This window comes from Mastigoproctus giganteus, chromosome 11 (genome assembly GCF_048544385.1).
Source record: "Mastigoproctus giganteus isolate SK-2022 chromosome 11, ASM4854438v1, whole genome shotgun sequence".
Classification (NCBI taxonomy): domain Eukaryota; kingdom Metazoa; phylum Arthropoda; class Arachnida; order Uropygi; family Thelyphonidae; genus Mastigoproctus; species Mastigoproctus giganteus.
In genome coordinates, this window is record NC_143585.1 from 162340759 (window position 1) to 162355760 (window position 15002).

The 15002-nt window shown below is 37.9% G+C and overlaps 1 protein-coding gene across 2 annotated transcripts in view; it reads left to right on the forward strand.

Moving 5' to 3' along the window:
- LOC150078544 (UV-stimulated scaffold protein A-like) overlaps window positions 1-15002 on the forward strand; it is a 418082-nt gene that overhangs the window by 317201 nt on the left and 85879 nt on the right. For both annotated transcript variants that reach the window (XM_090384753.1, XM_090384754.1), the window contains exon 12: window positions 12731-12794. In XM_090384753.1, the coding sequence (XP_090240879.1) occupies window positions 12731-12794 (64 nt within the window). The remainder of the gene's footprint in view (window positions 1-12730; window positions 12795-15002) is intronic.

Consider the following 15002-nt stretch of genomic DNA (forward strand, 5'->3'; position numbering starts at 1 on the left):
CAGATGAACTAATGAGACATATGGCAGAGAAGAAAAATGCATGGGATACATATAAATTAACATGTGACACAGAAGCCTATGATAGATATAAGTTGATCAGAAACCAAGTTACAAAGGAGGTTAGGCAGGCGAAGGCAGATTACGAGAAATCTTTGGCAAGGGATGCAAAGAAAAACAGCAAGGAGTTCTTTACTTATGTAAAGTCTAGATGGAATGGGATGAATCAGATTGGTCCACTTGATATCGATGGTTCAACTGTTCATGATCCTGCTCAGGTAGCTAACAAACTAAATCAATATTTTGCATCTACATTCACACATGAGGAGTTATTCAGGAAGGGGAATGCCATAGATGAATTAAACACTGAGCTAGATGATCTTGTAATAATTGAGAGTAAAGTGGAGGAGAAATTGTTGAAGATAAATACAAGAAAGGCACCTGGGGTGGATGGGATCTATCCAGTTATATTAAACGAGGCAGCAAAGGAAGTAAGCAATCCATTAGCCCTAATTATGAGAGCTTCCTTGGACTCAGGGGAGGTACCCACAGACTGGAGATGTGCAGATGTAACCCCAATTCATAAAGGAGGATCAAAGGCTGACACAAGAAATTATAGACCTGTGAGTTTAACTTCTGTTCCAGGAAAATTAATGGAAGCACTGGTTAAAGAAGCATTGCAGGATCATCTTGACAAGAATTCAGTTATAGCTCAGACACAGCATGGTTTTGTTAAGGGAAGGTCTTGCTGACCAATTTGATTGGATACTATGATGTAGTCACAAAAGAATTGGATGCAAGGAATAACTTTGATATTATATATTTGGATCTTAGAAAGGCTTTTGATACTGTTGCACATGGAAGACTGCTGCACAAATTGGAGCAGTGTGGCATTGGTGGCAAATTGTTGCTATGGATAAAGGGATGGTTGAGTGGCAGAAGACAGAGAGTGGTAATTAAAGGACACTGCTCATCGTGGACTAATATTATTAGTGGAGTCCCTCAGGGTTGAGTGTTGGGTCCATTGTTGTTTTCTGTATTTATAAATAATATTGATGATGGTATATCAAGCTTAATGTCCAAGTTTGCAGACGATACAAAGGTTGGCAGGGTTGTTAAGGACGCTACTGACGCTATGCTGCTGCTGCAACAGGATCTGGAAAGGTTGAGCAGATGGGCTGAGAGGTGGCAAATGAAGTTTAACATTGACAAATGTAAAGTACTACATATGGGGAACAGCAACGCCAGAGCAACGTATCAACTCTGTGGTATTACACTGACAGTGGTAGAGAATGAAAAGGACCTGAGGGTAATTGTGCAGGCAGATATAAAGTTCTCTGACAGTGCAGACAGGCTGCAAGAGTAGCACATGGTGTCTTGTCAATGCTATATAGGAATTTTTCTAGCAGAGATAGGGAGGTGATTATTCCCTTGTATAAGGCAATGGTCAGGCTGCACGTTGAGTACTGTATACAGGTCTGGAGGCCTCATTTCAAGAAGTATGTAGAGTTGATGGAACAAGTACAGAAAAGGGCAAGAAGGCTAGTGAACAGAACGAAGGGTTGCTCTTACTAAGAAAGACTTAAGTTTTGCAAATTACAGTGTCTGGAGACTAGGCACCGGCGAGGTGATCTGATAGAGGTGTACAAAGCCTTGAATGTTTTGAGCATGCTCAATGCTGATGGGATACCGCCTCTTGCACAGAATAATCACCTGAGAGGGCATAAATTCAAATTGAGGAAAGACAGATGTAGGATAGATGTGCAAAAATTTGCCGTTAGCCAGCGGGTAGTTGGTTGGTGGAACAGACTTCCATCCCTTGTTGTGGAAGTTGATAGCCTAAATAAATTTAAGGCTCAGCTGGACAGGTATTTCGAACGAATGGAGGGGTGAAGTGCAAGGGTTTTTTTTTTTTTTTTTTTTTGGCTGACGCTGCATAAGCTTGTTTTCTTGCATCATATGTCTCTACTAATGCTAATGCTAATCTTGCTACCTCTACTCCACCAGATAGTGACTGGAGGGAGTCCGAGTAGTGTGTATGCGGGGGGGGGGTATTGTTGAGGCCACATTATGTCAAGGATCTGGGTATATTCTTACCATGTGTATGCCATATCCAAAAATTTCATTACTTCATACAGCATGTCCTCCCTACAGTTTTTCTTACTATTGAATACACCATGAATTGTCAAAACTAATAGAGCAAGCTTATCTGTGAAAAGATCTGAACCTGCCAAACACTTACTAGTTCATTTCACGAAAATATGTGGTCTCAGTTGTAATCTCAACAATGTCCATTCCCACTTGCAGTCTGCCAAACCCCATGTACTTTTTCTAACAGAATCTCAGTTATCAGTTGAATCAACTACGGGATATCTCAGTTGCCCAAATTATTCACTGTATGATTCCTTTTGCCTCAAATGTGGTACTTGTGCATATGTCCATTCTGACATTCCCTGTCAGAGACTTGGTAATTTGGAATCTCCTCTTTTCGATCTTCTCTGGCTTAAAATCTCTCTACCTTATTGTGTCAAATTCACCTGTTGTCTCTACAGTTCTCCCAACTCGACTAATCACTTGGAGCTCTTTGACTTCCTCTCTTTGCAACTTGAATTTCTCCAGTCTAACTTTCCTAAAAGTGAGGAACAATTTTCCTTGTTGAGCTAATTTTCTTTCTGTTCACAGCTCGAGCTGGCTTCCATTTTCCAGTCACAATGACCCTACTCGTTGAGATGTGATGATCTCGCACAGATTGTTCATTTACCTACAAGAATTCCGGACAATCCTAACTATACAGCCAACACGGTTGATTTTTTTCACACAAACAACCCTTCTAAGTACACTGTTGAAGTGAGTGGCCCATTAGGCACCTCAGAACACAACTTGGTGATTCTCTCTTGTCTAATGGAGCCTTTATCTCATGGCTATTCCCAACTTTGTGTTGTTTGGCATTACAAGAATGCAAAATGGGATGACTTGCAAGATTTCTTTTCTTCTTTCCCTTGGGACTACTGTTTCAAAACTTCTGATGTCAACGTTTGCTCAGATCATGTCAGTGAAATTATTCTTGTAGGAATGGAATCTTTTATCCCAAACTCCACTTTAAAATGTCGTCCTTTATCTAAACCATGGTTTTACAACAAATGTGCTAAAGGCCATTCAGGAGAAGAATGTTGCATATCGTAATTGGCTTGTTTCCAATTCTTCAGTTTTATTTTCTGCCTACACCAAAGCTCACAACAATTGTAAAGTAGTTATTAATCAGTCCAAACTAGATTTTGAACAGGCTAAGATTAGAAAACTTTCTTCTTGGTCTAATGTTAGCCGAGCATTCTAGTCTCTTGCCAAAGCTATTGGCTGCAACTTTTGCCGCATCTTTGCTCCCAATCTCTGTCAAAACAAGATGGTTCTGCTGTCACTTCAGCTGACCTGCTAGCATCCCACTTTTCTTCCAACTCATGAATTAATGATCTTGGTAAAACACCTCCCACCATACCCAAGGCACTCCATTCAATGCCTCCTGTGGTCTTCCGTCAAAAGGATGTCAGAAGGATTTTGACGAACCTTGATGCTAAGAAAGCTCCAGGTCCTTATAGTATTCCTCCACTTCTTCTCAAAACCTGTGCTCCTGAACTTACTCCTATTTTTGCGACCTTTTTTCACTTCCTTATTCCAAAGGTGTTTTTCCTTCTGCTTGGAAATTTGCTCATATCCAGCCAGTTCATAAAAAGGGTGACAAATCCCTCCCATCTAATTATCATCCCATTGCAATTATTTCTAATCTTTCTAAAGTAATGGAGAAATCAATTAATCACCAACTCTTATAAACTACCTAGAAATCTTCCGTCTGATCAACAATCACTAGTATGGATTCCGTTAATTTCGATCCACTGCTGATATTCTGGCGTATGTTACCCATTTATGGATAAATTCAATGGAAAAGGTCAGAGAAACACAAGCAGTTGCTCTTGACATCTCAAAGGCTTTCAATCATGTTTGGCATAAAGGTCTTCTAAACAAGCTTCCATCTTACGGTTTGCCAGCTGTGTTTTGTAATTGGTTTTCCAGTTTTCTCTCGGATCACTCACAGAGGGTGATGGTAGATGGCTCTCTGTTTTCTAACTTCTCCACTAATGCTGGTGTCTCCCAAGGTTCAGTTCTTTCCCACACTCTTTTCCTCTTGTATATTAATGACCTTCTTCCATTGACTGGAAATCCTATGCATTGTTTTGCCAATGATAGCACATTGCATTCCACTTTTGTGGATTTATTGGATGATTGTTTTTTACAGCAGCATGTTCGAGAGGCAACCAGAGAAAGTAATACTCTTGATCTGGTTATCAGCAGTGATCATTCGTGTATTAGGAATTTGCAGATAAAAGAACCACTAGGTGGCAGTGATCACACTGTACTGACGTGGGATTTACTTAAAGATTTAATTACCATCAGGGGTAAAGGAAAGGGTTTTTGCTTCCGTAAAGGCGAGTACAGTGGTCTCCGACATTTTTAAATTCTGTACAGTGGGATCAACTGACGATGTTACCAACAGTAAATTCTAAGCGGGAAGCATTCAAGGAATTAATCGTGAAAGCTACTAAAAGTTTCATACCTATTAAGAAATATTGTTCAAGGTTTAGGCCTAAATGGTTGTCAAATGAACTAATGAGACTCATAACAGAGAAGAAAAATGCATGGGATGCATATAAATTATCAAACGACTCAGATGCCTATGGCAGATATAAGTTAATATGTAATCAGGTCACAAAGGAGGTTCGGCAGGCGAAGGCAGATTACGAGAAATCCTTGGCAAAGGATGCTAAGAAAAACAGCAAGGATTTCTTTACTTATATAAACTCTAAAAGGAAGGGGATGAATCAGATTGGTCCACTTGACGTCGATGTTTCGACTGTTGATGATCCTGCTCAGATAGCAAACAAACTGAATGAGTATTTTGCATCTACATTCACACGTGAGGAATTATTAAGGTTTGAAAATGACAAAAGGTTATGAAATTGTAGCAGGATTCTTAATGATTTTGTAATAACTGAGAGCAAAGTGGAAGAGAAATTGTTGAAGTTAAACGTAAGAAAAGCACCTGGGGTGGATGGGATCTATCCAGTTATATTAAAGGAGGCGGCAAAGCAACTAAGCAAACCCTTAGCCATAATTATGAGAGCATCCTTGGACTCAGGGGAGGTTCCCACAGACTGGAGATGTGCAAATGTATCCCCAATTCACAAAAGGGGATCGAAGGGTGACACGAGTAATTACAGACCAGTTAGTTTAACTTCTGTTCCTGGTAAAATAATGGAGTCACTGGTTAAAGATGCATTGCAGGATCATCTAGACAAGACTGCAGCAATAATTCAGACACAGCATGGTTTTGTTAAGGGAAAGTCTTGTCTGACAAATTTGATAGGATATTATGCTGTGGTTAAAAGGAACTGGATGCAAAAAAATAATTTTGATATCATATATTTGGATTTCAGGAAAGCTTTTGACACTGTTGTGCATGGAAGACTATTGTGCAAATTGGAGCAGAATGGTATTAAGGGTAAGTTCTACAATGGATAAAAGGATGGTTAAGTGGGAGAAGACAGAGGGTGGTAATCAATGGATGCTGCTCTTTGTGGACTAATGTTATTAGTGGAGTCTCACAGGGTTCGGTGTTAGGTCCACTGTTGTTTTGTATATTTATCAGTGATATTGATGAAGGTATATCAGGCTTAATGTCGAAGTTTGCAGATGATACAAAGGTTGGCAGGGTTGTTAATGACAGTAATGGCAGTGTGCTACTGCAACATGATCTGGATAATTTGGGCAGATGGGCTAAGAAGTGGCAACTGAAGTTTAACCTTGACAAATGCAAAGTACTGCATATGGGTAGAAGTAACCCCCAGAGAAACGTATCAACTGTGTGGTACTACACTTAAGGTGGTAGAAAATGAAAAAGACCTGGGAGTAATTGTGCAGGCAGATATGAAGTTTTCTGAGCAATGCAGACAGGCTGCCAGGGCAGATCATGGGGTTTTGTCAATGATATATAGGAATTTTGCTAGCAGGGAAAAGGAGGTGATTATCCCTCTGTATAAGGCAATGGTCAGGCCACGCCTTGAGTACTGCGTACAGGTCTGGAATCCTCATTTTAGGAAGGATGTAGATTTACTTGAGCGTGTACAGAGAAGGGCAATAAGATTGTTGAGGGGAATGATTGTTTGTTTGTTTGTTTGTTTGTGTTTTATTGGCGCATCAGCAGCTGAGGCTATAATGCGCCAAGAAGAGAGGGGAATGAAGGGATCCTCTTATCAAGAGAGGCTTAAGTTCTGCAAATTGCAGTGGCTGGAGACTAGGCACCTGCGCGGTGATCTGATTGAGGTGTATAAGGCCTTGCATGGGTTGAGCATGCTGAATTCTGATGGGATCCTTCCGCTTGTTCAGATTACGAACCTAAGGGGGCATAAATTCAAATTAAGAAAGGACAGATGTAGAATAGATGTGTGGAAATTTGCCTTTAGCCAGCGGGTGGTTAATTGCTGGAACAAACTTCCATCTGTCGTTGTGGAAGTTGATAGGTTGAATAAATTTAAGGAGGAACTGGACAGGCATTTGGAGGGAATGGTGTGATTTTTTTTTTTTTGGCTGATGCTGCATAAGCTCATACACTTGCTTTCTTGCATCACATGCCACTACTACTACTACTTTCCAGTTTTAGAATGCTTGCCTTTCTCAGTCAGCTTCAACTTCTCGAATAATCGCTACCAATTCCTTAAATGCCAATCTCCAGGTAATTCTGCAGGGGCAAAGTCTTTTATCAGCATTAGTAGAGGCATATGATGCAAAGAAAGCAAGCTTATGCAGCATCAGCCAAAAAAAAAAAAAAAAAAACTACCACATCACGCCTCTGTTCGTTTGAAATACTTGTCCATCTGAGCCTTAAATTTATTTAGGCTATCAACTTCCACAAGATGGAAGTCTGTTCTACCAACCAACTACCCGCTGGCTAAAGGCAAATTTCCGCATATCTGTCCTACATCTGTCTTTCCTCAATTTGAATTTATGCCCTCTCAGGTGATTATTCTGAGCAAGAGGAAGAATCTCATCAGCATTGAGCATGCTCAAACCATTCAAGGCTTTATAAAACCTCTATCAGAACACCTCACCGGTGCCTAGCCTCCAGACACTGTAATTTGCAAAATTTAAGCCTTTCTTCGTAAGAGCAACCCTTTGTTCCAATCACTAATCTTGTTGCCCTTCTCTGTACTCGTTCGAGCAGCTCTACATCCTTCTTGAAATGAGGCCTCCAGACCTGTATACAGTACTCAAAAGGTGGTGCCTGACCATTGCATTTTACAAGGGAATAATCACCTCCTAATCCCTGCTAGAAAAATTCATGTATATCATTGATAAGACACCATGAGCTACTCTTGCAGTCCGTCTGCACTGCTCAGATATCTGCTTCATATCTGCCTGCACAATTACCCCCAGGTCCTTTTCATTCTCTACCACTGTCAGTGTAGTACCACCACATAGTTGATACGCTGCTCTGTGGTTGGTGTTTCCCATATGTAGTACTTTACATTTGTCAATGTTAAACTTCATTTGCCACTTCTCAGCCCATCTGCTCAACCTTTCTAGATCCTGTTGTAGCAGCTTAGCGTCAGTAGTGTCCTTAACAACCCTGCCAACCTTTGTATCATCTGCAAACTTGGACATTAAGCTTGATATATCATCATCAATATTATTTATAAATACAGAAAACAGTAATGGACCCAACATTGAACCCTGAGGGACTCCACTAATAAGATTAGTTCACGATGAGCAGTGTCCATTGATTACCACTCTCTGTCTTCTCCCCCTCAACCACCCCTTTATCCATAGCAGCAATTTGCCTCCAATGCCACACTGCTCCAATTTCTGCAGCAGTCTTCCATGTGGAACAGTGTCAAAAGCCTTTCTAAGATCCAAATATATAATATCAGAGTTATTCCCTGCATCCAGTTGTTTTTTGACTTTTAGGCAAGACTTTCCCATTAACAAAATCATGCTGTGTCCGAGCTATAACTGAAGTCTTGTCTAGATGATATTGCAGTGCTTCTTTAACCAGTGCCTCCATTAATTTTCCTGGAACAGAAGTTAAACTCACAGGTCTATAATTACTTGTGTCAGCCTTTGATCCTCCTTTGTGAATTGGGCTCACATTTACACATCTCCAGTCTATGGGTACCTCCCCTGTCATCAGAAGCTCTCATAATTATGGCTAAGGATTTGCTTACTTCCTTTGCTGCCTCTTTAATATAAATGGATAGATCCCATCCACCCCAGGTGTCTTTCTTGTGTTTATATTCAACAATTTCTCCTCCACTTTACTCTCAGTTATTACAAGATTATCTAGCTTACTGCCAGAGTTTAATACACCTCTGGCATTCCCCTCGCTGAATAACTCCTCATGTGTGAATGTCAATGCAAAATATTAATTTAGTTTGTTAGCTACCTGAGCAGGATCATGAACAGTTGAACCATCGATATCAAGTGGACCAATCTGATTCATCCCCTTCCTTCTAGAGTTTACATAAGCGAAGAACTGTTTGCTGTTTTTCTTTGCATCCCTTGCCAAAGATTTCTTGTAATCTGCCTTCGCCATGTATCCGATGCCTTTTCCTCTCTGCGATATGTCTCATTAGTTCATCTGACATCCACTTAGGCCTAAACCTTGAACAATATTTCTTAGTTGGTGTGTAAAGCCTAGTAGCTTGCAAGATAAGTTCTCTGATTGCTTCCCATTTTGAATTTGCTGTTGGTAACATCATCAGTTGGTCCCACTGTATAGAATTTAAATACTGTCTCAGTCCATCGCAGTCTCCTTTACGAAAGCAATAACCCTTCCCTTTACCCCTAATGGTAGTTATCTCTTTGAGTAAATCCCACTTCAGCACACTGTGATCACTGCCACCTAGTGGTTCATTTACCTGCAGGTTCTTAATGCATGAAGAATCACTACTGATAATCAAATTAAGAGTATTACTCCCTCTAGTTGCCTCCCGAACATGCTGATGTAGAAAACAATCATCCAATAAATCCACAAAAGCCTTGCTAGTGTGTGAGTGACCAGCCCCCAAATTCCAGTCAATATCTGTGAAATTAAAATCCCCCATTATAAAACTCTCTGATTTACTGGCCCACTCTATTTCCCCGTAAAGTTTCTTATTATACTCATCAGAGTCATTAGGCCTATAGCACACTCCTACTCTCAATTTTGATCTCCCAATGCTTGTCACACCAAACTGACTCGACACTGCACTGTCCAGCAATGTCAACTGGCTTCACTTCCTTGGATTTTATGTATTTCTTAACTAACAGCATAACCCCTCCTCCCTTCCTACCCTGTCTATCCTTTCTGTAGACATTGTACTCCTCAAATTCCAGTTCTGCATCCTTATATCTGTGTGACACCACGTCTCTGAAATCCCCACAATATCTGCCTTTGATGTTTTGAGCAATACCTCAAATTCATCAAATTTATTTACTAAACTCCTAGCATTGGTGTACACGCAAGTATACATGCACCTGTTCCTTTTCTTAGCTACCCTAACACAACCTATGTGTTTATTTGTACCCCAATGATTCCCAGCAGTCTCTGAACTATCCTGCATCTTATTTTCCAGGCTGCAGCTCATTCCAATAGAAGCAGTGCAAGATTATACATATTATACAAGCAGTATTATACTGCTTGTATTATACAATACAAGCAGTATTATACATACGTTATGCAGACGATATACTAATAATAAGCAATAGAACCATAATCGATATCCTTTTCACTAAATTGAATTCAATACATGACAGATTAAAATATACACTTGAAACAGAAGAAAATGGACAGATCAATTTTCTTAATCTCACCATATACAAAATGTACACCAAACTTGGAACCAGAATCTTCAGAAAAAACACACATACAGGGAAATAAATACCTGCATTTTGACTTACACCATCCACTTAGTACGAAAACAGCCGTTCTTTATAATCAGGTTTATAACGCCATCAAATATAGCTCCACACAAGACTGAACTTCAATATCTTACAGAAAAGTTTATGGCCAGAAAATATCCATTTCATTTAATTCAACATACTATTTCTACCGCCAAAAATAACATCAATAATTCACCTAAACATAATGCAAATAGCAACACACGTATTGTTCTCCCTTGCCACAGCCGCCTGGCCGGATAGTTCCGCCGGGTGTGTGCAGGTACAGACATCACACTCACACTTTCTGCCTATAACAAACTTAGCTCAATGTTCAACTCATACAAAGAAACATATAAATATCAAATTAATGACATGAATAACATCATATACCTAATAAAATGTCAACAAAATTGCAATACCTGTTATATCAGAATACCACAACCAAATACAGTTCCACAAATCACCTAATACATGAGCATATTATCTTTACAATAGTTTTAGAACAGGACAATCAAGTACCGAACTTACAGAACATGTACATTCCAATAATCACAACCCCCTAATCGACTCAGCCATCACTATCATTAAATTAAAATCCAGTTATAAAATTTTTCAGTACAAAGCCCTCATCATTGAATGGTTTCGCCGTCACTCCAAACTCAACGTCATAAATACCAAACTACCCTACAATCTTTCCCTGGTCTGGAATCTCACACTCCTGAGATTCCCACATGTTTCAAAGAGCATCACGGGAACTTAGAACTCCTTTAAATATACGCGCGCTCTCCTTACTTCATCATTGCCAACTGAAGACGTTAACTAACGAAAGTCAACTCGTTACGACTTTTGGCCTACCCAATTCAACTTTTAAATTCCTCCCTTAATTAATTTATCAACTATTTCATTAATGACAACCAAGGACGAAGTTGTGCGCTCCTACTTCCTTGAGCTTATTTTAATTTCGATTTTCAGTTCATTACCCCAACCTCAATTTATTTAATTCCCTATCCCAAAGCATCAATTGCAAATCATACTAAGGTGAGTACCGCTAAATTAAGCATTGCTATTAAATTTGAGTCATATTATCAGTCCTTAAAATAAATGATCGTATGGAAGGTATATGAGATGTCGATGTCATCATAAGTCAAGGCCCCACTGTATTGGTTATCAGTTGGTGCTGCTCTTTTTGGACTAATGTTATTAGTGGAGTCCCTAAGGGCCCATTTTTGTTTAAGTGCTGGGCCCATTATTGTTTCAGTATTTAATTAATGATATTGGCAAAGGCAAAGCAGGCTCAGTATCTAAATTTTCATATGACTGTGAGGTTTATGGGGTGTTTAATGACAGTAATCAAGGTATTCTACTGAAACAAGATCTAGAAAAATTAGAAGGGCAAAAAACTCTCTATTGAAGTTTTTATATTGACAAATGCAAGGTACTTGCATATAGGTAGCAGGAATTCCAAGATAATGACAACTTCTCCATGCAGTGTAATGGAGAAAGAAAAAGAGGAGTAAATGCAGAAATTCAGATGTGAAGTTTCTGAGCATTGCAGATGGGTTGCCAGGACAGCTTATGGGGTTTTGTAATTAATATACATGAATTTTTCCATCAGTGTTAAGAATGTAATATCCTGTTGTACTTCATACAGCTGTGGAAGCTAGTGGATCTGTCAGAACAGGTGTAGAGAAGGGCAATGAGATTAGTGAAGTGAAGATTACTGTGCTAAGAAAGACTTCAGTTCTGCAAATTGCAGTGTCTGGAAACTAGACACCTGTGAGATCTTATTAATGTGTTTAAGACTCTGGATGGATTGAGTAAGCTAAATGTTGATGATATTTTTACTCTTTTTCAGACAACACACATAATGGGGCATAAATTTAAATTGAGGAAGGATGGTTGCAGGATAAATGTGTGGAGGTTTGCCTTCAGCCTGAGATATTTGATTGTTAGAACGACTTCCATCTGGTGTATTGGAAGCAGATAAATTTGAATATATTTAAGGAAGAATTAGACAAATTATTAGAGGTGAGATTGATAGTGATGTGGGAAGTTCTTTTTTTTTTTATTTTGGTGATGCACTTGTATGATGCATGTATACACTTGCTTCCTTACGTCATCTGCCACTACTAATGATGATACTATTTATTTATTAAATATTTTAAAATTATTTCTTTTGAGAAATTTTCATTTGTAATAATGATGCACTATATTATAATTTTCAAAAAATCTGCCTATTTAAAAATGTTCATACTTCAATGCATTTTTAAATGAATAGATTTTATATTCAGAGTTAATGTTTGAAATTTTAATCTAATAAGTATAAATCTGGAGTAAAAGTGGAAGCCTGGTGCCTGCATGCCTAAGCAAATGATAGGGTGCAGAAGCAGTCATTTGTAATGGAGGGGACTATTAATTGAGAAACAGTATTACAAAAAACAGAGTAAATGAAACAGAATCTGAAATTTGAACTACAATATTGATATATTGCAAAATGATCTTGTAAATTTGGAAGTTAAAATTAGTGACTTATAGCTGCACAGCATGGTACTTCCTGTTACAGTGACCATATTTGTGGCATGGGCTGTGGTTTGGGTCGACTCCAAAAATGGAGTCTAGCCAAACTGAAAAACTGAACAATGTTGTGCAGAAATGCAGATTCTGTCAACACTAATTAGTTTTTGTAACATCTAAGTATTTTTATATCAAACTTATTATGTGTATACAGTTGGGGTAACATTTTATTTTTTATATTTTATACCTTCAGATTTGATTCTAATCATCGATTCTGGCAGCCAAATGAAAATGAGATCAGTGAATTTCAAGCACGAGTAAGTAGTTTGGATACAAATTGACTGGTTAAAATACTTCAAAATTTGTGAGAATTCATATCAGAATTTAATAAGAGTTAAATTCCATCCAACAAATAAAATAAATAAATAATCATACTGTTTGATCTTTAGAAAAAAGAATACATGAAATTTACTTGGTCTATGTTTTAAGAACTATATAACTGTACAATATTTTGAAGACTAAATGCACAAGGCATAATATGTTATGGGTTGAAATTAACTATATAATATTGGTGTAAATACACCATAGTTTACCCATAAATTTAACTACATAAGTAGTGTAATGCATCATTTGATTTTATCTTATATTGTGGCTACCTTCACAACGAGATACCAGGTATTGCACTACTTTGAATAAATAACGCTTCTCTAGTAGAGGAGACTACTGTTAGTCTCCTGTACTAGAGAAGTAGTCTCCTCTACTAGAGAAGCATTATTTATGCGAAGTTAATTATATATAGTTAATATACCTTATATATATATTTAGAATATATAGTTAATTTCAACCCATAACATATTATGCCTTGTGCATTTTAGCCTTCAAAATATTATCATTATCTTCACCATTTGACATTTCTCATATTGTGGAATTAACTCTGCAACCGTGATGGCATGTCTGCATTATCAGGGTATCTGCCCGCTCACTGATGAGTGAACCAACAAGCTGTGAAACGCATCTGGGTGGTGGTGCCCACTGAGAATAAATAACAATAGTCTTCTCTACTGAAGTTAAGGAAAGCACCTGCGGTGGATGGGATCTACTAGTTATTTAAAGGAGGCAGCAAAGGAAGTAAGCAAACCCTTGGCCATAATTATGAGAGCTTCCTTGGATTCAGGGGAGGTCTCCATGAACTGGAGGTGTGCAAATGTATCACCAAATCACAAGTAACTATAGACCTGTTAGTTTAACTTGTGTTCCAGGGGAAAATAATGGAATCACTGGTTAAAGAAGCATTGCAGGATCATCTAGACAAGACTGCAGAATAGTTAAGACACAGCATGGGTTTGTTAAAGGGAGGTCTTGTCTGACCAATTTCATTGGATACTATGATGTGGTCACAAAGGAACTGAATGCAAAAATAATTTTGATATCATATACCTGGATTTCAGGAAATCTTTTGATACTGTTGCACATGGCAGAGTGCTGTACAAATTGGAGCGGTATGGCATTAAGGGCAAGTTGCTACAGTGGATAATGGGATGGTTGAGTGGGAGATGACAGAGCGTGGTAACCAATGGACACTGTTCTTCGCGGTCAAATGTTATTAGTGGAGTTCTCCAGGGTCCGGTGTTGGGCCCATTGTTGTTTTGTATATTTATCAGTGATATTGATGAAGGTTATCAATATATCAGGTATATCAGGTTTAATGTCCAAGTTTGCAGATGATACATTGGTAGGGTTGTTTACGACAGTAAAGATAGTCTGCTACTGCAACGGGATCTAGATAAGTTGGGCAAATGGGTTGAGAAGTGGTAACTAAAGTTTAACATTGACAAATGCAAGGTACTGCATATGGGTAGCAGCAGGGCCACACCATATATATTGCCCCCCCCCCCCGTGTTCAACGGAAAAATATGCTGCGCCGGAACATTGTAACCCCTTCCCAAAAATAAATAACATTTTTTGTGATAATATTTTATCGATATTAAAATTTATAAATAATATTTACATTTTTTATTTTATTTCCTTATCACGCTTTATTCATGCTACATATATTTGAACATGAAAAAGTAACATAAAATTAAGACAGCTTTGTGGAATAAATTTTATCGAAATTTGATATGTATGAATAATATCACTTAGTTTTGAAAAAAAAATCATGAAAACAGATATTAATAATAATTGTTATAAAAATACATAAATATATAATAATATATTATATATTTTGTTTATAATATATTTATAAGTTTATTTATAAGTAAACATAATTACATGTATAAAGTTTAATTCATATGTTATTACATATTTAATTTATAAAATAAATTGAAATAAAATGACTAGATAAATAAATTGAACTTTCTTTTCGGGCTTTCAGTTCTGAAAATTTTTTTATCACGCCGTGCATATCTAAACGTTCAACTAAATCATGTTCTGTCGAGACTAGTGCCAAATTACCCAATCTGTCTTGGGATTTTTTACTACAAAGATAATTTTTTATTATTTTTAATTTGGAAAATGATCTTTCC